This window comes from Cololabis saira, chromosome 11 (assembly GCF_033807715.1).
Source record: "Cololabis saira isolate AMF1-May2022 chromosome 11, fColSai1.1, whole genome shotgun sequence".
Classification (NCBI taxonomy): domain Eukaryota; kingdom Metazoa; phylum Chordata; class Actinopteri; order Beloniformes; family Belonidae; genus Cololabis; species Cololabis saira.
Genome location: NC_084597.1, coordinates 17,712,540 through 17,734,275, shown reverse-complemented (window position 1 = coordinate 17,734,275; position 21,736 = coordinate 17,712,540). Strand labels below are relative to the sequence as shown.

At 41.8% G+C, this 21,736-nt stretch overlaps 1 protein-coding gene across 1 annotated transcript in view; it reads left to right on the top strand.

The window, feature by feature from the left end:
- The first annotated feature begins 5,263 nt into the window (after window positions 1-5,263).
- The window catches only part of zswim6 (zinc finger, SWIM-type containing 6), a 72,569-nt gene continuing 56,096 nt past the window's right edge, over window positions 5,264-21,736 (top strand). The window contains exon 1 of the mRNA XM_061733859.1: window positions 5,264-5,698. Within this exon, the coding sequence (XP_061589843.1) occupies window positions 5,281-5,698 (418 nt within the window). The 5' untranslated portion in view covers window positions 5,264-5,280. The remainder of the gene's footprint in view (window positions 5,699-21,736) is intronic.

The window sequence follows — 21,736 nt, the reverse complement described above, 5'->3', positions numbered from 1 at the left end:
AGAGGGCTGTCGACATCTTCAACAAAGACTGCCGCCTTCAGATGAAACTCCAGCTGAATCTGGATCGAAATCAAAATCTGGAGCGATCTGTGTTTTGGTGCTGGGAATCAAAAGATGACAGTGATTATCTGACTCAAAAACCCTTTTCAAGGCACAACCCTCTTAGTTTTGTAGCTACAGAATCTGTACACCTTGTAGTCATTGTTGACCAAGAACTCTTGTTGTTTAGTTGGTGGGAAGGTGGCTCAGTTGGTAGAGCGTTCGCCCATGAACCTGATGGTCAGTGGTTCGAACCCTAGTTCCGCCTGTGTCCACCAAAGTGTCCTTGGGCAAGACACTGAATCCCCCGGTTGCTCCCGGTTGTCAGGCCAGCGCCGTTGTCTATGGCAGCTCCGCCGACGACCGGTGTGTGAATGTGTGCGTGTGTGGGTGAATGTTTGCAGTGTAAAGCGCTTTGGGGCTGTAGGAGTACAGCTGGAAAGCGCTATATAAGTGTAAGCCATTTACCATTTACCATTTAGTATTCTAGAGGCACGTGTGAAGACATCTGTCAGGTCAATCTTGACTGAAACTGGGTCATGTGACAGGACACTGATCTGAAACACACCAGCAAATCCGATCAACAAATTGATTGTAAAAGATGGCATTATAGCGGGTTTTTAAAAGAGATATGTGCTTGCAGCCATTAATGAGAATCTTATTATTATAATTAGTGGCTAAAATTGAATACAGTCAACAACAGATCCACCCAAATATCTGAAAACTGAGTCAGTTTTGTCTTATTGAACTCAGTGCAGATGTGTTTCTGTGCTGTTGTCTTCCTTTCCCAGCCCACCCACTGCTCCCACCATGCTGCGTGAATAAGCTCAGTCATTACTGAGCTGCTTCTGTGCTCTCTGCAGGGTAAAATGAGACAATAGTCAAGATTTCCAACCAGGGGCCCGAATCATTTACACAGCATGGAGCGAGTGTGCCGCACCGAGGCTGATGATGATACTGTCCTGGAGAAGCAGCATGTGGTACCGTCACTGGAGGAGAAAACATCAGATAAAGTCATTACGCTGACAAATTGGTGTGTGTTTATGCTCAGTAAAACAGTTTTAAGTTGTGCCTGAAATGTTCCCTTGGTGATCATAAAATGGAGATATTCAGTTTTTCTTCCAGGTCATGTTGCACCATCCGCTGAATAAAGGGAACAGAAAGACAGAAGCAGTGAACTGTGGGGAGAGAGGCATGTAGGTTACAAAGCAAAAGAAAAAGAAATGCTAAAAGATCATTTGAATAGTGCAACCCCACTTGCAGACAAGCCAAGTCTTTGGCCACTGCAGCTATTCCACTTCTCTAAAGTTATGATGCATGACATGAATGTCAGAGTTGTATTTTCACAAAATGATAAATCATACTGGTGGTCAGTGTGACATTGGCACTGCATATTTGAAATGCTAGGCTTGAAATTCACAGTGATGGATGCAGACACTGTAGAAAAGTACCTGGAAAACATTTATTGTGTTCAAGCTTTTCCTTTTGTTGCAGCCATATTTCACTTTTCTCTGTTTCCTGCCTTATCGACAGTGTTAATGCTATAAATTATTATGTTAGACATTACTGGGGAATACAAAAAAAAAAAAACACAAAGTAAATATATGTAATTATATTCCTGTGTGTTGCAGAGAGCGCTTCTTTATGGTGATTCTTTTTCTAACACTGGCTCTCTGTGATGTCATAGAGGGCGGAATTTCCCTGTACGGTCACATTGCCCAGGCTTCAATTTTTTTTAGAGGGTCAAGTTTGTTTTCCATTTCAATTGATCTAGGTGTAAGTGCTTCATACAAAGATTCAGCGTTGTCTTTTTCTTTTTAGATTTTTGCAATTGGTTGGTATTTTGCCAAACTTCCCCAATATACACCTATTAACAGAGGTTTGTACAGATAAATGTACATACATATGTAAACGGTGAGAAACTAAAAGATGACATCATCCATAATGTTACACAATAGCAGGTTATGACCTTAGTATTTACTAAACAGACACATCCCACAGCGTTGTTGGGTTTCGTCATACTGTCCACACATTTTTCCAGATTCAGACTAAGTCTCCTCTAGAAGGGTTTTACATTTTGAGGGGAAAGGTCAAATGTTGACAAACTGACAACAGATATAGAAAGCCATTCGCTCCACCTATTTGCTAGCCTCCAGAAATTAAACCTATCAAAAAACATTTGAGGCAAATCCGTATTTAAAGAAACAGCCTATCCTTGGGATCCTGTCTTTTGATGTTCTGAAAAAACAAACGAAACAGGAAATGGAATTTATACCACAACTCTAGAGGTATCAGAGATTAAAATTAGCTAACTGAAAACTACTGTAGTTGTTGGTTTTCTTTTGTACAAGTTGAGTGACGTTTAACCTGATATGCCAAGGGAGTGCAATAGAAGACACTGTGCGTTACAAAAGAAAAAACAACTTCACATTTATAATTACAAAAATGTATGAGATTATTCTGCCATGTTCCGTTCATCCAACAACATAATTTACCCACTAGTGACTTCAGATCGTTATGAAATCAACATTAGCTATATATATATATATATATACTTGATTCTGATTGGCTGGCAGGTGTAGTTTATAAGTGATAAACTACACCTAGAAAACAAGATCGGTCAAAATGCCTGATAACTTTAATATCATTGCGCTGGATCAACTGCCAGGTGGTAACCACAGCAACGGAGATTCAGATTCAGAGAAGAAGAGCTGGCAACCGCAGGACAGCGACATGAGTGATTTTGTCATTTCTCTTAAAATAGCCGAGCGGAGCTGAGCGGACTAGAATATCTCAGGAAACTGAGTTATGGCTTGTTAAAAAACATTGTAATTTATCAGGTTACAACGGCTGCAGACGAGAGATTAAATAGTCCGCTCAGCCGCTCAGCTGTGGCTTGTTATAAAACTAATGATTTCAACTGAAAACACATCAAAGCATGAATAACTTATTTAATATTTATGTTTTTTTTAAGTGACCGTGATATAAGCTGGATAATGCCCTTGGAGGTGTACATTATCATAAATATATGGACGAGTCCATATATTTATGATAATGTACACCTCCAAGGGCTTTATCCCTTACATATAAATGTAAAAAAAAATGTATATGTTATAAATAAATTGATTATATATTAAAATGCATATATCAAATCATATCAAATCAAACTTTATTTATATAGCGCTTTTCATGCATGTATAAAAATGCAACACAAAGGGCTTTACATAAAACTTTAAACAAACAAAATGTTCTTTTGTGCACACACACACACACACACACACACACACACACACACACACACACACACACACACACACACACACACACACACACACACACACACGCGCAAGTTACACACACAGACACACACACAGACACATGCATCTATATAAATATGGGTGTGGATATGGCTGAGCACTGAGGATCCAGGTGAGGAAACGGTATTATAAAATAAAAACGGTAATATATGCTTTAGGTTTTTACCTACTTGGTATTAACCATTAATATGTATTCAGACAAAAAAAGATACATTTAAGCCTACTTTATTTTTTTTATCTTTTCGTACTTTTCATATTTAGTTTTCTTCTTTCACCGTTTCACATTCCAGTAGAGGTGAGCGTCACCCGGGGGGGCGGTGCTGTCCCTCCCCCTCAGACCACGAGGCTCGAGTGTTGACAGGAATACACCCAGCTCTCCCCCAGACAAAGCCTCTTTTCTCTGCTCACCGGTCAAACAACTGCTCGCTTTTCAACGCTTTTTCTATTGGCTCACAAATGATTAGTCGAGCAGCCGTGCGGGAATTTCGCCCCCCCCGAGTCCGGTTTTAAGGCTGATTTATGGTTCCGCGTTACACCAACGCAGAGCCTACGGCGTAGGGTACCTCTGCCTGCTGCCGTACGCTACGGCGTAGGCTCTGCGTCGATTTTTTTTTTTAACAATATTTTTATTAAATTTCAATATAAATGTACAAAAAAGCAAAACAATCAGCAAGTATCATATTTATTATCCAACAAAATGTAAGCAGGTCCTGCTGTGTCCATACAGACAAAAACAAAACAAGACAGAAAAATAAAAAAAATAAAAAAAAATAAATGAAAAAAAAAAACTAAAAGAAAAAAATGTCACACTCAATAGCCTCACAAACAAACTAAGATTGTCACACTTGTTCTACAGACATATATATTCTATTGTTGCTTGAGAAAGTCCATTAAAGGTGTTCATATTTCTTCAAATTCTTGTGCTTTACCTCTAATCACATAAATCAGCTTTTCCAACGTAATACACATTGCCATCTCCCTAATCCAAGACTGTGTAGATCAAGGGTGTAGGTTTGCATAGGGACGGTGGGGACATAACACTACCAACTTTTCAGGAGGCTCAAATTGTCCCCACCAACTTTTAAGCAACCTTATTTGCATTATATAATGAGTTCAGATATATAGGTAATTTAGATTGTCTTCCCAAATGTTGTAAGGATAAAATTGACCCTACAGTTATTAAGTTAATTATTTTAAAGCAATGTATTACTCTTGTGGTGAAGGACAATGTAGGCTAACATGTAGTTCCATATATAGGTTAAGTAGTAGTTAAGAGATTATTAATAAGTTTGTATTTATTGTGTATGTTAATATAATTTAAGTTATGTTCAAATATTGCAATTTAAATTGCATCCTGGAATATTCTGGAAGTTTTCAAAATGTTTCTTTAGTAGTTTTTGAAAACAAAGGTTTGAATTGAACCGTGTATCAGGTGAACCAATACACATGAAAGTTAGTATAAGTCAATACAGATTTATTTTGCATTGATCATTTAGCCTATCAATTAATTAGGTTCATATTCGTGACAAATGTAGCCCTGACCCCCGTTCACCCAATCTGTTTGGTCTTATTAATGTACCGTCCCCAGCAAAAAGTACATGCAGGTTATGCTGGTATATCGTCCCTACCAACGTTGAGACCAAACCTACGCCCTTGCATCTCCCTAATCCAAGACTGTGTAGATGAAACCTCAGTCTCTCTCCAGGGTTCTGCGTCGATTTAACGCGGAACCATAAATCAGGCTTTAGGTTTTTACTGCGGGGCCAGCAGGCCACGCCCCCCGTCATTTGTCAACAAAGGGGCGGGGCATGTTAAGCCCCGCCCCCTCTCCGCTAAGCCCCGCCCCCCGCTCCAGCCGCGGCTGCCAGTCTGACCGAGGCGCAGCTTCCTCTCCTCCATGAGCTGCGTTCACAGCGGGGTTATCATGGCACAGCTCGTACAGCAGCCCCCGGCCAAGCGGCTCTGCTGCAGACCGGGCTCCGGCGCGCCGTGCCGGCAGGGCCCGCGGCCCGCCGTCGGGCAGGGCGAGGCGAGCCGCCGCAGGAGCCCCGAGTCTCTCCTGGACATCGCTGCGAGGAGAGTCGCGGAGAAGTGGCCGTTTCAGAGGGTGGAGGAGCGCTTCGAGCGGATCCCGGAGCCCGTCCAGAGACGGATCGTGTACTGGTCGTTTCCGAGGAGTGAACGGGAGATCTGCATGTACTCCTCGTTCAGCGTGGGCGCCGAGGAGGAGGCGGGCAGCAGCGGGGACAGCAGCCGGGACAGCGCAGACCCGCCGCGGCTGCCCTTCCGCCGCGGAGTCGCTCTGCTGGAGAGCGACTGCGTGGACAACGTGCTGCAAGTTGGTAAGTGGAGATTTAAAACATTCACACACCCTAGTCTTGAAAGCAAAAAAACGAGTAATGTCATGATGAACACAGGCAGATAAAGTGTCGTGGTTTGATAACAAAGGACATTAGACTCACACAGTGACTCCATAGGGGCTTTAAATCTGCTGTTGGGGAATGTGTCACTGGGGCATTTAAATCCTGTTTAGTTTGGGTAAGGAGGAGGAAAAAAAACAAAAGAAGCCATGAAATGCTTTACCTTAGTGGAAAATCAAGCTGTTTCTTAAACAAGAGAGGAATCCCCACATTTTCCACCAAGCAGCAGCTGATAACTCATTGTGAAACTTTATCAGAATTAGGAGACATAACCTTGTTTTACAGTTTACAGCTGGTTTGAGACACAAAACATCAAAGTAGAGCACATTAACAGCACGTAGCGGCTTTAAAGTTTCATTTTTGCTTTTAAATGTGACATTGTGACAGCTCTCAGGGACCCAAAACAATTCAATTCAATTAAATGTATTTATTTTGGTAGGGACAGTGTACATCAGGCAACATTTTCTTTTAATAAAAAAATAAAATGTAGATGCACCCAGATTGCAGCCATAGGCTGATTTACATCGGTAGTCCCCCTGCCAGATGTAATCAGCAAAAGTCATAATAACAACAACAATTATAATAATAATCACAAAAAGTCAACAATATAGCACACATAACATGGCATATGCATTCACAATAAAAATGACGATAAAACCCGTGCTGGGGAAATGGATGGTTTGTGAACTAAAGTGCTGTAGTGCTATGTTGTATCTGCTGTAAAACATGATAAATAGTAATAAATAGTTAAATAGTTGAATGTTACAGTGCTGTCAGTACATGAGTATGGTACATGCAAAATAAAATAAGTGGGAAAAAACAAACAAACAACAAACAAAAAAAACGCACAGTATGACCTTTTTTTAAATCCGTTTTAGATTATTACATAAAAACATTGAGTAATAAGGGAAGTACACAGGGTTTGGTCTCTGACTCATTTGAATGACTTGTTCTGTGCTGCAGTTGATATGTGGTTTAACATGACTGAAGATTCATCAGCAGAGAGAAGCTGATAAACGCCAACAAATATGCACTACTGCTGTTATACTTGGGATCTAGGGAAGTGTGTGGTGTTTTAATAGTGCTGAAGTTACATTTTTGTTTCCTAAAAAGCTAAAACGAGAACAAACCCTCGGGGTTATCATATCACATCTAAGTGTGCTAAACAGGACCAGGCACCTGTGTGCTTCTGCTCAGCAGCATTTGTCCATCAGCGTTTATGCTTTAGAAGATCATGACCCTCTTTGACATTTTAATTTCCCCACCGTCCTATTGTGAGTTTGGCACTTTGCTCCCATTTTCATGTTCATTTGTGTCCTTCAAGCCTCTTTTCACCTCCTTTTCACTCCCTTGTGAAGTAGAAGAGGTTAGTTTCTTTTTTCTTCCTCTTGTTTTTGGCTCGGTGGGTCGTTTTTAAGTGGGTTATGATTCATGGCGGTTCATTTCCAGTCAGGGAGGCAGACGTGGAGCTGGATGCAGGAGGCTCACACCATGATGAAGAGGGAGCTCGGTCTGCAGCCAGACTCGGGACACCCTCCCACTGAGGACCGTAATCCCATTACTCCGCATGCTTAATTTGAATTGTAATGCAATCTGAATGCTTGGATCCCCCCTCCATCTCCTCCTCCTCCTCTTTCAAAAGGAGAAGGTTCACATGGGTTTTGTGTATTTGTGAATACACAACACGCTTTCCTGCCAAAATAAGAGGCCTAATATTCCCAGATACTAGTAAATGTCTCTCTGAGGGAGAAACTTCATCTGAGTTTTTACAGCAAGGAATAACAGTAGCACCCCTCCCCACACACACACACACCCACAGGGAGGGTTTCTTGGCTGATTGCGTTCCAGCTTGGAATTTGCTGGGAAAATGGAGCCAAGAAGTGATAAATAAAAGATGTAATCTCCCCACGTGTGGGCTGCACCGGAGGAGGAAGGTTTTCTCACAGCAGACCTTGAGGAAATGAGCTGGCACACATGTGCCTCAGACCCTCGCGCCCCACAACAAACCCTCACTGTTAATCAGTGCAGAGATACAGTCAGCAGTGTTTCGTTTTCCTTTTTTTTCCCCCTTGCACTAGCAGGACAGGCTGGAGGGCAGCCGGTGCAGGGAGCTTGTGGTCATGTTAGTGGGCAGCGAGCTGGAAGAGGTTTTCCACTTCTTTAATCGTACTGTCAACTATAAACGGAATAATCAATAAAACAAGTTGGGTTATTTCAGTGATATTTAACATTTTTTGTCCTAGGAGATCCAGGATTTTATTTTATACTATGAAGCCAAACTGTACAACAGGAGACATTTTGCAGTTTTTATTTTAAAAAACAATAAAAAAAAATTCTATGAAAATATTAATATACAAAATTAATTCATGATGGAGCATATTTCTCGCTGCACTGGAGGGAAGAGCTAGCATTGTGTTTTTGTTTCAAACAGATGTCACTTACCCTGCCTTTAATGCAAATTATTGTTTTTAAAAAGATTTTTTTTTTTACTTCTGAAATACTGAAATTGGAATTGCAAATAAAAATCTACACTTACACGCAGATTTTGTAGAACTAATGGAAACGCCTCCGGGTCACTCGTCTCATCCATGATTGCGGAATCTGCTCCGCTTATTATTTTATAAACGTTAGATTTAACCGAGGGGAGCTGTCGTCTAGCATCAGTCATCAAAAATAGCTCGAGACATCCTTAAGTTTTGGCTGATATTGGTCAACAACTTCCCAGACGTGACGTGGACTTATGGACAGTTAGTTGCAGCAGTTCGGTGTAAACTTCCGTCTTTTCCGAGTTAAATAATACCGACTATAAAGGTTGTAAAAAATGGAAATTCTTAATTTTCTTTCAGTAGCTCTGGGCATCCTTGGCTATTGTCTTTTACAAAGAGATTATTCAGTAATTAATTTGCCGTTTAGTTTATTTGCCATTTCAAAGTATTGTTTTGCCAACATTTGGGAATCTTTCTCTAAAATGTAATGTTTTCAGTAAAGGTAATTGTAATAACTTTAGCTGCTGATTCACAACAAAGATGTTAATATATCAAAATATTTACTCTGCAAATGCATAAAATAATTGTCATAAGTTGAGGGGGCGTCGGTTGTGCATTCTGTTCGTTTCGCGTCTGCTGCTGTTTGGTCATACAAAGTTTAACGTAAAGCTGCTCAGTCGCTCTCAAAGGCTCGCTGTAACCTCAAAATAGACTATTTCACAACATTTACTCATTGCTGTGTGGGTGTTGAGTCCGTCATTTGTGTGGATCAGCCTGAGTGGTCCACCTGCTCTTTTATAAAAATGTCTGAAAGTCCTCCGGCAGCCTCCCGGACCCTGATGGTTTCACTGCCAACGCAACGTGCCGAATTTCACACACATCAGTGTATAGACTGCAGCTTTGATCTAAATTACAGGTTTGAGCAGAAGTATAGGCTGCAGCGACTACACGTGCACTACAAGTGCTTATTTCAGAGGGGAAAAAGTTCGAGATGTAAACAGAATTATATTTATCAGCGCTGGGAAGCATGCAGGGTCCATACGTGCAGAGAAAACATGTGCTGTAATGTGTTTTCTACCCGTGTCACTCGGCTATTAGGTCACATCTAAGCTGCTTGCACTCCACAGCAGGTCAAGGTTGTCCCCGAGCGCTCCTGTCCTCCACTGATCCCCGCTGATTCGCCTCCATCTGCTTCAGCTGCACTGGGTTAGAGGTTGGTGAAGCGTTAGTGCTGCTGGTAATCAATACTCGTTGACTGGAAAATAGGAATTCCTCCTGCCGCATTCCCCGTTTGTATTCACCTGCTACAAGACAACTAAAAGGCAATGAAAATGATGGAATTAGCGCTATTATTAAAGATTTGTTCATAATAATGATTAATTTGCAGGTAAGAGTGAGGCCGTGATGGAAAAAACCTTAAAACTGTGCCTTTTTTAATTTTTATGTCCAACAAAGACCAATAATATTTTATATTAGTGTACTTAAGCAGCACTCAAATCACAATTGTGAGAAACTGGCAGTAAATCTTGGTAAATTTACTTTTTAAAAATGATTTAAAGGGGACCTTTTATGAAAAATGCGTTTTTTCTTGATTTAACATATATAAAGTGGTCTCCCCTCAGCCTGCCAACTCAGAGAAGGAGGAAAGCAACCGAATTCTTTAGTGTCTGTACAGCCGCCCGGATGAGCCTACCAGTGTGATGTGGCTTCTACGAGCCGTTCAGATTCTGCTCCTGTCGTGACGTCACGACGGGAGCGATGCGTGAAACCACGCCCACAACTAACTCCACCGGCCGGAGCTTCCGCCATTTTTTCGTAGCGGTGTATCTTGTCATTCAGGCAGCCAATCAGCACAGAGCCTCATCATCATAGCCCCGCCCACCCAGAATCCTGCATAGAGAATGAGGTTAGAGAATGGGAAGATAAAGACATGGCTCAGAGGCTGAATGAAGCTAATTTATTTAGCAAAAACAATCACAAGCTTGTTTTTAAGACATTCAAGGCCTGTTTAAAATAGGTATTAGATGCCATAATAGGTCCCCTTTAAAGGTGCTATTTGTAAGATTTACAGTTTAAAGCAGGAGTCACCAATCCTGGTCCTCGAGGGCCGGTGTCCTGCATGTTTTACATGTTTCGCTGCTTCATTGCACTGTGATAAAAGTGACTGTGTCCTTAAGAGAATTGTGCAGACCTCAATGACAAGTTGATGACGATGATTAATTAGAATCAGGTGCGTTAAAGCAGAGAAAACTCTAAAACATGCAGGACACTGGCCCTCGAGGACCAGGATTGGTGACCCCTGGTTTAAAGACACGCTATGTAAAAGTTACACCTTGGGTAAGATTCAGCAAGTGCACAGTAAGTCTGCTGTGATTATTAACTTTAGAAAAAGGATATGTGGTATCACAAAATGGGCTTTTTGACTTTGAAATGAGGCCTGTTCGAATATTTGTGGCCTCAACAATGTCGGCGTACGAGTTTGACTCTCCTCCTGGAGTTGTTTTCTGAGTATAGACCGGATGCTGGTCCAGGAGCAAATTGGCGAGTCGTCGTTGTTACGAATGGGCGAAATGGGCTGGGGCCTCATTTATCAAAGAGTGTTCTTTTTGTTGTAGGATTCATCCTAAAAGTGTACGTGCGCTCAAAAGCCGAAAATGGCGTGCGCTCAAAAAAATCCTGATTTATAAAACCGTGTGCATGCACATCTGCACGCAATGTTCTCTTTATAAATCACAGTCCAACTGGAAGGTTGCGCACATGAATTCGCCTCATATCCCGCCCTCTACACGCCCACTTTATACCATGAATGGTCAATGCAAAGTACTTGATTACTCTATTTGCATATGAATGAGCCTGCTGAGCATGCGCAGCGCTTGCCTGCAGCCTGTTTCTACTGTGCGTCAGGATGAATGAGACGCGTCGAGCCAGGCCACCGTGCCACTAAACTTCACGGAGACCGAGATCGAGATGTTGTGGATGAGGTGGAGGCCAGGAAAACGACATTATTTGGTGGTCACAGTAGTGGCATCACTAACAAAAAGAAAGTGAGTGAGTAGCAGCACGTCGTTGCTGCGCTGTACACGCCGTGAGTGCCACGGACAGATCTGTGGCAGAAATAAAATAGAAGTGGTGTGATTTGAAGGTGGAGGCCAAGAGGAGAGTGGCCCGGCACTTATTTGTTATGTCCTCAGTCACTCTCCAGTTGGAAGCGGTGGGTGATGAGGAGGTCCCCGGCACAGCGTGTCCTGCACCGCGGCTGCAGCAGCACCAGAAACAAGCGCATGGCGCACCTGGAAGTGGTCGTGTCCTGACTGACGCTGTGCTTCAAACACAGAGGGACACGATCAGCGCTATTATATTATAAGTCTGATATGTGATGATATTAAAAGTATGACATGAATCTGGCTTCATTTCACCACCTCACCGTCTGCGTTGCCAGTTCCCAATATATTCAAAATGTTTGTGCGCTAGGATCAAAGTTTGCGTAGAGATACGCACATTTTCTGGTTACGTTTTTTTTTTAAATCCCAACCTTTGCGTAGAAGTTGGCATGCACATTTTTCAAGCCCTGTTTTGTGCGCACGCAAGCTTTATAAATGAGGCCCCTGGCCTGGAAGGCTGTGTGGGACTTTATTTTCCCTCATCTATTTTAGCCCTTTTAGCTGTGCCAGGCATCTGTTTATGGAGACCAACTTTTTTTTTTTTGGGGGGGGGGGGGGGCGGTTGCTGTAATGTTGAACATTTTAACATGTGGGTTAATGGAGATTAACTCGTTTATTTTGTGTTGGCCTCTAGTGGCCAATCGAGGAACTGCACCACATGTTTGGTTTCAGCCTGGAAGTTGAAACGTTGGCTCTCGATTTGTTTTTGTGTGAACAACTTGCTTTCCAATGACCCATGTCAACACAAATATATTTTTAAACATAATTATACTCTAGCACGGGGATCCAAATGAATAAATCCAAACAAATAATTATAATTTTTAATATAAGAAAAATGTTTGCACAAAAAGGTAAAAAAGAAAAAGACAAATTTTAAAATAACTCAACTATACCTAATATTGTAAGAATAAAAACCGTTTTTCCATGTCCCAAGAGCCAGTTAGGGAAACGACAAACTCATGTGGCTCGTCTGGGGGTGAGCCCGGCTGTACTTCATGGGTCGAGACCCCCAGGACTTGCCAGCATGTCCGCCATCCAGGCCTGGCTCCAGGGTGGAGACCGGTAACCTTTGTCTGGACATGGGATAGCAAGCGCTTTACTTTGTCTTGTCTGTTCTGACGTCTGTCACGTCCATCAAGACAGCAATGTGAACTCCTCACTGGTCTGTTGTGGTGAAGAGCGAGCAAAAGGCAAGACTCCATCAATCTACGTTTCTTCATCACTGGTCATGAACTCTGTGTAGTGACCGAAAGAGCGAGTTCATGAATGCTAGTGGCCAAAATGGGTTTCCTCTGCAGGGCGGCAGGACTCTCCCTTGCAGAGAGGCTGAGAAGTTTAATCATCTTGGAGGGACTCAGAGTTGAGTCATTGCTCTTCCACACTGAGAGGAGCCTGGAGAGATGTGTCGGGAATCCGATCAGGATTCCTCCTTGGCGCTTTCTTTGGGAGGTGCGTCAGGCATGTCCAGCTGGGAGGGGATGTAGGACAAGGACGCCTCTCTGCTGGTCGTGGAACATCTTGGTGTCTTCCAGGAGGAACTGGAGGAGGTGACTGGAGATGGGGCATTGAGGGTTCTCGGTCTCTTGCCTTTAGGATCCGAACCCGGATAAACAGAAGTTAACGAATTAAAATCAGGAAATAAAAGTGATTTAAGATTATCATTGTTCATTTATCCCTTCGAAGGTCACGTCCTTGACTTTCTAGTATGAAGAGCTAACTGTTGTGCTAACTGATGCTGTTGTGAATTGAAGCACCAACGAGCGGCTCCTGCATCTGCACTGATGTTTACGCGACACCTCGGGCCATCAGCGTGCACCCATTACTGCCTCATCTGCAATTTTATGAAGAATCGATGAATCAGCGGACACCTGCTAAATGATGCAAGGCTCTGAAAGTGTGCCGAGGGATGACCTCGCTCGGCCCTTTAGCTCGCTGGCCAGCGTTAATGGTGCATGCGTAGTGCCTAGATTTGCTTCTGCACGGGAAGATCAATTATTATCGGAGCGCCGTCGGGCGCATGCTTCAAGCTGGGCTATTGGCAAAACCTGCCATTATGAAGAATGGTTTTACACCACGTTGCGCATACTTGCATATAATTAGTTGGTCTGCTGTAGCACAGTCACTGTAGGTTCCTGCTGCCGGTTCCTGCTGCTGGTTCAGGTCTTGGAAAACTGCCGGATTTTCCAGGTCATTTCTGCTTCCACATGGATGGAAGAGGCCCAGTCAACACACACTATCCATCTTATGCTCCTATTAGTCAAGCTTCAACTTTATAAAAAACAGACTAAAACAGGACTATTTCCAGTGGATGAAGACACACACGTGCAGTTTTGAGGTGTGTTTGGAAAAGTTTCTGACAGTTACGAACAAATAAACATTGGAACCTTTTTTTGTTGTTCTTTTACCGACAATAACGAGGAAAAAAAAATTATTGTTAAAGGTTAAGTAATTTAAATGAGCTCCAAATCTCTGCAAGACGGTTCATCCGTGTTTCCACATCCATGCACGTCTCTGATCTGTATTCTTCTGCTGCATCCCGTCATCATTAACCTTCAACTCGCTGGAGAGGAGAGGTGGTGGAGCAGAGCGGCTGATGGAGGAGGGGAGGAGCCAGTTTACCGCCGTCTGCCCTCGATCAGCTCGATAAATCCTGTTTTGTTCTCATTATCATTCTCTCTGCCCAACATGCCCACCTGTCCACGTGAAGCTGCTGCCAGGGCTTTGTCAGGAATCCATATGGTCTCTGTTGTTGTGATTAATCACTTGGAGGATTGATTGTCAGCGTATGGAAGAAAAATTCAAATAGTTATTTTAGAGGCCGTGATGACGTCTTTATGTCCCTTGATTTCTGGGAGTGCGTCGTTTATATTCTGGTTTGGAGCTGTAGTCCTCCTGGGGGCCGGGATTTTCTTTGGGGTTCCTCTGGTTCTCCAGTGCCCTTACTGCTCATGAGGGTCACTTCAAAACAAAAAATGTTCACAACGACGGCTGGTATAACATAAGACACGTTTAAAGTACCAATGTGAACAACCACAGCAAAAAGAAAAATAGGATCTTGGCAAAAAAAAATCAGGGTTAAGCATTGAAAGCTGCGGTGTGACTGTACCCATGTTTGTAGTCCGATCAATAATAGGACATGTACGGTCAATAGTTATAGTGTGCAATCAATGAATGGAAGTGTACGATCAATAATAGGAAGTGTGCGGTCAATAGTTGGAAGTGTACGATCAATGGTTGGAAGTGTACGATCAATGGTTGGAAGTGTACGATCAATGGTTGGAAGTGTACGATCAATGGTTGGAAGTGTACGATCAATGATTGGAAGTGTACGATCAATGGTTGGAAGTGTACGATCAATAATAGGAAGTGTGCGGTCAATAGTTTGAAGTGTACGATCAATGGTTGGAAGTGTATGAATCAATGGTTGGAAGTGTACGATCAATGATTGGAAGTGTACGATCAATGGTTGGAAGTGTGCGATCAATGGTTGGAAGTGTACAATCAATAATAGGAAGTGTGCGGTCAATAGTTTGAAGTATATGATCAATAATTGGAAGTTTGCGATCAATGGATGGAAGTGTACAATCAATAGTTGGAAGTGTATGATCAATGAATGGAAGTGTACGATCAATAATAGGAAGTGTGCAGTCAATAGTTGGAAGTGTACGATCAATGGTTGGAAGTGTACGATCAATGGTTGGAAGTGTACGATCAATGGTTGGAAGTGTACGATCAATGATTGGAAGTGTACGATCAATGGTTGGAAGTGTACGATCAATAATAGGAAGTGTGCGGTCAATAGTTTGAAGTGTACGATCAATGGTTGGAAGTGTATGAATCAATGGTTGGAAGTGTACGATCAATGATTGGAAGTGTACGATCAATGATTGGAAGTGTACGATCAATGGTTGGAAGTGTGCGATCAATGGTTGGAAGTGTACAATCAATAATAGGAAGTGCGCGGTCAATAGTTTGAAGTGTACGATCAATGGTTGGAAGTGTACGATCAATGGTTGGAAGTGTACGATCAATAGTTGGAAGTGTACGATCAATGGTTGGAAGTGTACAATCAATAGTTGGAAGTTTGCGATCAATGGATGGAAGTGTATGATCAAGTGATGGAAGTTTACGATCAATGGTTGGAAGTGTACAATCAATAGTTGGAAGTGTATGATCAATGGATGGAAGTGTATGATCAATAGTTGGAAGTGTATGATCAATGGATGGAAGTGTACGATCAATGGATGGAAGTGTATGATCAATCGTTGGAAGTGTATGATCAATAATAGGAAGTGTACAATAATTTCACTATGCCTCTCAAAAAGTGAGTATTTTCTTCACGACTGTTATTCACTATTGGTCTAATTTAGAATCAGATTCAGCAGATTGATTTGCTCGTAACTGATCCAGTCTTTTGTCACATTTTATTTATTTTATCCTCACCTTCTCTCTCACAGAGACAAGCCTCCTCAGCCCCACGCCATCAGCAAACTCGTTTCTCATTTGACGTTGTAGCGCACAGTAGTTTTAGTGGAAATACGGTAGTTTCTGGCTCTCTGTACAATAAGGTTTGAAAACCTGGAGGACTGCGATGGAGCTGAATCTGAACATGTGTACGGTAACCATGCTTCCTGAACGGTGTCAGCTGTCCGTCACCAAATACATCTGGAATGTCATTCAGATATTTTTTTCTTCTGATAAAAAATTTCCGTCCAATCTCATTTCATGAAAATCTGTGGTCTTCCTGCAGACTTGGCTCATGACGCTGCCCGTCTCGTGGTCAGATTCAGCTTCATCACAGTCTTCATACTTTGTCATCTGATGGTTTGCGATTCCCAGGTTGACCGCATTCAGGGTTCTGTTCTCCACATGATCAAAAATCCCCTGGTATATCGAGTTCGGCTCCGCCAGGACCAGTTGAACAAGTCTGCTGCTTCTTTGCAGCGAAGCACCTGATTATTTTAGAAAACTGCAGTATTACTGTTAATAAATACTTCTGATTATATCCCTTCTGACATAAACTGCTGTCCATTAACTTCAGAAAAAAACGGGGGGTGGGCAGTTGAGGTGTGGACTGGTCCCCGTTGAGGAGGGCCCACCAGACCTCCGGCTCTGCAAACAGAGCAGTTCTCTTAACGACAGGTGAAGTGTTTGAGCGTTCATTTTCCATTTCTTGATCCCTCCTCATGAAGCGCCCATGGTCAGCGATGCGGACCGAAAGAGGCTGAGCTTTTGTCTCCACAGAGCCGACGGCTCGCCTCTCCAAACCTCGTCCGAGCTGCTTATGAGTTATGAGTAATGCTCGCCTCATAATGGGAACTTAAAGGTGTCATCCATCAGAGGCTGTTACCTCGGCGCACAGCCGTCGCATACTTAACGAAGACTGATGCTCCTCTCTTCTGCTCTACATATACTGTACATCTGTGCTGGCTTTTGTTTCTTTGTACACCGTGTTTAGCCGTTTTGCGTTGTTTTCAGGTGTTAAACTGACTGCTGATGTTTTAATTACACAACTTTGGTCTGATAAGATCTATTGCTTTTGATTTTTTACTTTCAGAATGGTATTTTACTGTAGAAAAAAACTGCTGATACCACTTTAAATCTCCTTTTTTATGTAATATGTTGGTTGAAATAACATCTTGTGGGAGTGATTTCAGTCAGCGTGGGGGACAAACCTCCAATTCCCAATCTTGGTGATGTTATTTATGTCTTTTTCTGAGTGAAATATAAATTTAAGAGCACAGAGAGTTGGAAATTGACAGCACACCTGCCCACACGGGGCTTGTAACTCGTACCATACATTGTTTTTGCAAATATATCTGAAATGCACCCCCTTTAACTCGACGTATAGACGTGCTTCCTCTCTGTTTGTGAACCTGTCCGGCCAGATAACGATCCTGCCATCTGTTGTGTGTTCATACGTCGGTTCTCGTTAGGCCCAGAGACAGAAATCATGACTGTTTGCTTAACCAAATCCACAAAGTGCCCCAGACTGTTTGTCACGTTCACGTAAACCCGCTGACTCCTGTCACGGGAGCTGGAACCATCGGAGACACCCCCCCCCACCTCTTTGCATGCTCCTCCTTTTTCACTTTTGTCTATAATAAAAACCAAATGAGCTCGTTCTCCTGGTCCAACCGAAGCCGCAGGCCTCTACCTGTCTTTCAGAGTGGGTCTGGAGTTTGAACTTATACACGCGTGCCACCGGCTTCAACTGTGCAGCGTGTTGAAATTGAGACGAGTAAAACGAGGTCTGATGACTCGCCCTGAAACTATTTGCGCATCGTTTGTCTCGAGGTCTGCAGGCGACTGATGTTGGCACACGTGAAGAGTTTCTTCATAACTGCCTGATCTAATGGACCAGTTGAACGGGTCACTTGTGTTTACAGGGAAAATACTCATCTGGTAGTCAGAGCAGTTTGTACTGTAAATGTGTGGGGGTTTTTTTTAGATTAGTCAACAAATTTACAGTTTTTCACAATTGTTTAAACACATTTATTGGAACATCAGACACAATGTGCACAACCTGAAACTCATGTTTCAGGTGGCTGGACCAATCCTGCTGAACTCCAAGCACATTTACTGCTCTAAACTCAAATTCCCATTCCATACCACACATTTCTCACAACACTACACACAATTCCCAATATCTGGCACACTCTTCCTGAATTCCCTCTCTTGCTGTTCACACAGAACACACAGTCAATCACATTTCTAAACTCCAAATGCTGTTGTGCAATATGCAATCAGCAATTTGCCATTGAATTCATATTCATTGATGAAGCGGGGTTCTACCTTGTAAAAAGAAGGCGCCGAGGGAGGAATGTCATCGGCCAGCGTGCCATCACAGAGGTCCCTGGCCAACGTGGAGGGAACATAACAATGTGTGCTGCCATCAATTTGATTGATTTGATTTGATATGTTTATTTGGTCACGTTATAGAAGTCAGTAGTCAATACAAAGTTGTTTTTTTTGCATGTATATCAAACAAGGACCAAAAGGTGTAGACTGAAGCCAAAGCTTATTTTGTCTACCCTTTTACAGTAACACAATGTAACCACTATAGTGCAAGATTTGAAAAAACAAAACAACTACATGAGAAGAAAAATATATATATATATATATATATATATATACATACACATATTGGACTCATATACAAACTGGACTCAATCACCACGGCGTCCTCCATCACCATGCCACCCTTGGCCCCTACAACCCTGCACTTCTTCTAGCATTCCTACTCATACTGTAAAATATTACGTATTTGTTGTTACAGTAAAGAATTGTGTGTTGTTTTCTATTTGAGTAGCCTATAGATAAGAATACTATATGGTGATATATTCCATCCAACAGCTGAAGGTGTAACACTGAACATACAAAAGCATGATTCTACTGAGGCATTCATTCATTCATATAGTGTTTTCCATTCATACAATAGTGTCTTCCATTCTGCACATCAGTGTTCAGTTGGTGCTTAGAAATGTCTACTCAAATGATGTATGTGTTTGGTATTTGAGAAGGAAATACCATTTAGTGAAGAGTTAACACTGTTTTGAGGGTAGGAAGTGTAGGATTTTGCATTTTGTGTGTGAGTTTTGTAATTTGTATTTAGAGTTTTGAGAAAGTGAGGTAGTTTATCAGGAAATGTATTTAAACAATTGTGAAAAACTGTAACAGCCACTCGAGTGGTTTTTCCGTTTTTTTTCTTTTTTCGTAGCCTGGCTGAATTCTGTATAATGAAATAGTTGTAAAACCTCTCATTTACAACCATTTCAACCGGTACAGAATGTACCTAATCAATTGCAGGGAGTGGGGGGCTCTATGCAAAAACCTGCACGGGAATGTCACAGAACCACAACTCTAAACAGCCAAAATGGTGAAAACACATTGAATCAGCAAATTTTTACTGCAAAAGCATTTTGGGTGCTTTTTATTGTTACTAGTCTGGCTGTAGCGCTGCCCACGTCATGTTTCATTTCTCTTATCGGTTGTACGTCTATCTGATGGCGTCCAGATGAAATTTAATGGAGAAAATTGGCATTGGATGAGCTTGATTGGCAAGTTCCCAGGAATTGGATGGAAAAAGAAGATATGTTCTGGCCATCACGATTCTGGCTAAATGCAAATCTTACTATTATATCACTCCTTACCGCCCACTTGGTGTCAGTGACTGACAACTGACACTGACAACATTTTCTTTCCAGAAACTTTTTAAAGGTTTCATTCAGAGTTGTCAATATTGGCCCCGGAAGTTTGATTGATCAGAAATGGCAGCACGCGAGTCGGTTGTTCCTTTTTGTCTGAGACGAGTCAAACCAACCACTAGTTATTATGTCGGTCTGTGTCATCGTGATGTCATCACGTACAGAAGAAAAAGCCCGCAGGACAAATGAGCTGTTTGCTTCCTCTATAAAAACGCAAAGGAAAACACTTTTGTACTGATGTGTCTGCTCAGTCTCTGGAAGATAAACTATTTCCTGCAGTTTACGACACGTGTTCTCAAATATAAGTACCCACAATACATCACTAGGGATTATTTCTCAGACTTTCCTCCTACAGTAAGCACTTAAAGTAAACTGACCTGTTTTTATGTGTAAAATCAATGGCATCCTCCTTTTGAGTTGATGATAAAAATGAAGCTCTAATGAAGCTCTGTGAATTAGCCTGACTATTGATCGCGTTAGAAGCTCCACAGAACTTACTTCGGGGATGACATAAGCTCTCACAAGGCACATGAGTTAATCCGGTATGTTTCTGGACGAACAGGGTATGCTTGGCATGCGCCTGCACGCTGACTCACTGTTTTGATCTGTTAAAAGATGAGTAATCTCTGATGGAAATGGATGGAGTTGAAAACCACATCAATGGCGCTTTAATGCAGTTTAAAACTGGGAGCGGCACCGGGGGGGGAGATCGGATGAATGCGTGAAGCTGCACGCCAAGATAAAAGTGGAGGAAGTTTCTCACCCCCACTTGGGTAAAAGTAATAAAGTATCATCGGCAAAATGCCAAACACCCATTTAAGTACATAAGAAGATTTAAAGAGTTCAGAATGATGAAATCAGACTACGTTATTCCAGTGTTGTCAGGTTATCTCGTCCACATGGCTGCCTCTTACTGTGGAAAATATTCAAACCTCAAACCTTTTTTGTTTTTCTTCCTTTAATTAACCTTTTGTGGCTCTAGTGGTCTTTTATTTTGAAAGTGGCTAGACAAGAAACTCCGGTAAAGAGAGGGCAACAGGCCAGGAATCGAACCTGCGCCACATGCACGAGAGAGACGGCCTTTGAATATGGTGCATCCGCTCAACTAACTGAGCTATCCGGGGCCCCAAACATCTGTGTTTATAGACAAAAATTGAGACTTTTCTAAAGCCGCGATTATTATTATTTTTTTTAATGAGGAAAAAGTTCTTTTAGCTGGGTTTCTTTTGACCGCTCAATTTAAGTTTGATTTTGAGCTTCAAAGATGAGGCTCATTTTCTTTTAATAGTATAAGAGATTAATTCATCCCTGTTGATCATCTGAAATGGTCTTAACACCCCCCCCTCCATAATCCATTCAAACTTGGCAGAGTACTTTCATCACAACACAAGCCGATGGGCAGGTTAGAAATCTGCAACTTGTCAGTCTGGTCTTTATCGAGGTGATACTGCTGTCACCGTGCAGACAAGTCTCTCTTGTCTGCAGTGTACAATACTACAGTACTACTGTAGTAGGCCTGTGTTGAAAAAATTGATTTTTTGATTCTAAATCGATTCTCATATTAATTCCTAAAAATCGATTTGTTTTCTAATCGATTAATTCCTAAAAATCGATTTGTATGTCTAAAGATCGATTATTTTTATTTATTTATTTTTTTTAAATTTTTTTCATCATTACATTTTTGCCTGGTGAACTTTAGTCCCAGTAGTTTTGAAAACTCCTGAACTAAATGAACTTTTCTTTAGAGAAAATGCTGGACATTTCAGCTTAAATTTCTAAATGTTATATTAGTTCAATGAAGTTCATATTATCTATATTTACTATAGCTTGTTTGGTTTCTCTGTTATCGGACACGGTTTGTCATGAAATACCTGAAAAATGCCGGGTGCTTCATGGCAAGCTGTGTGTCTGGTGACAGAATAAATCAGACAAGCTAAAATAATTTGTTTACTGCTTGAGCTGTTGCAATTTCTTTCTTTTTTTGCACTTTAAATGGATATTGAAATGCCTATTTGAGTTATTTATTTCTTAGTTATTTCACAATAATTATTGTGAAATTATTATTTCAATAGTTATTTTACACTCATATAATCCAGGCAACACTAA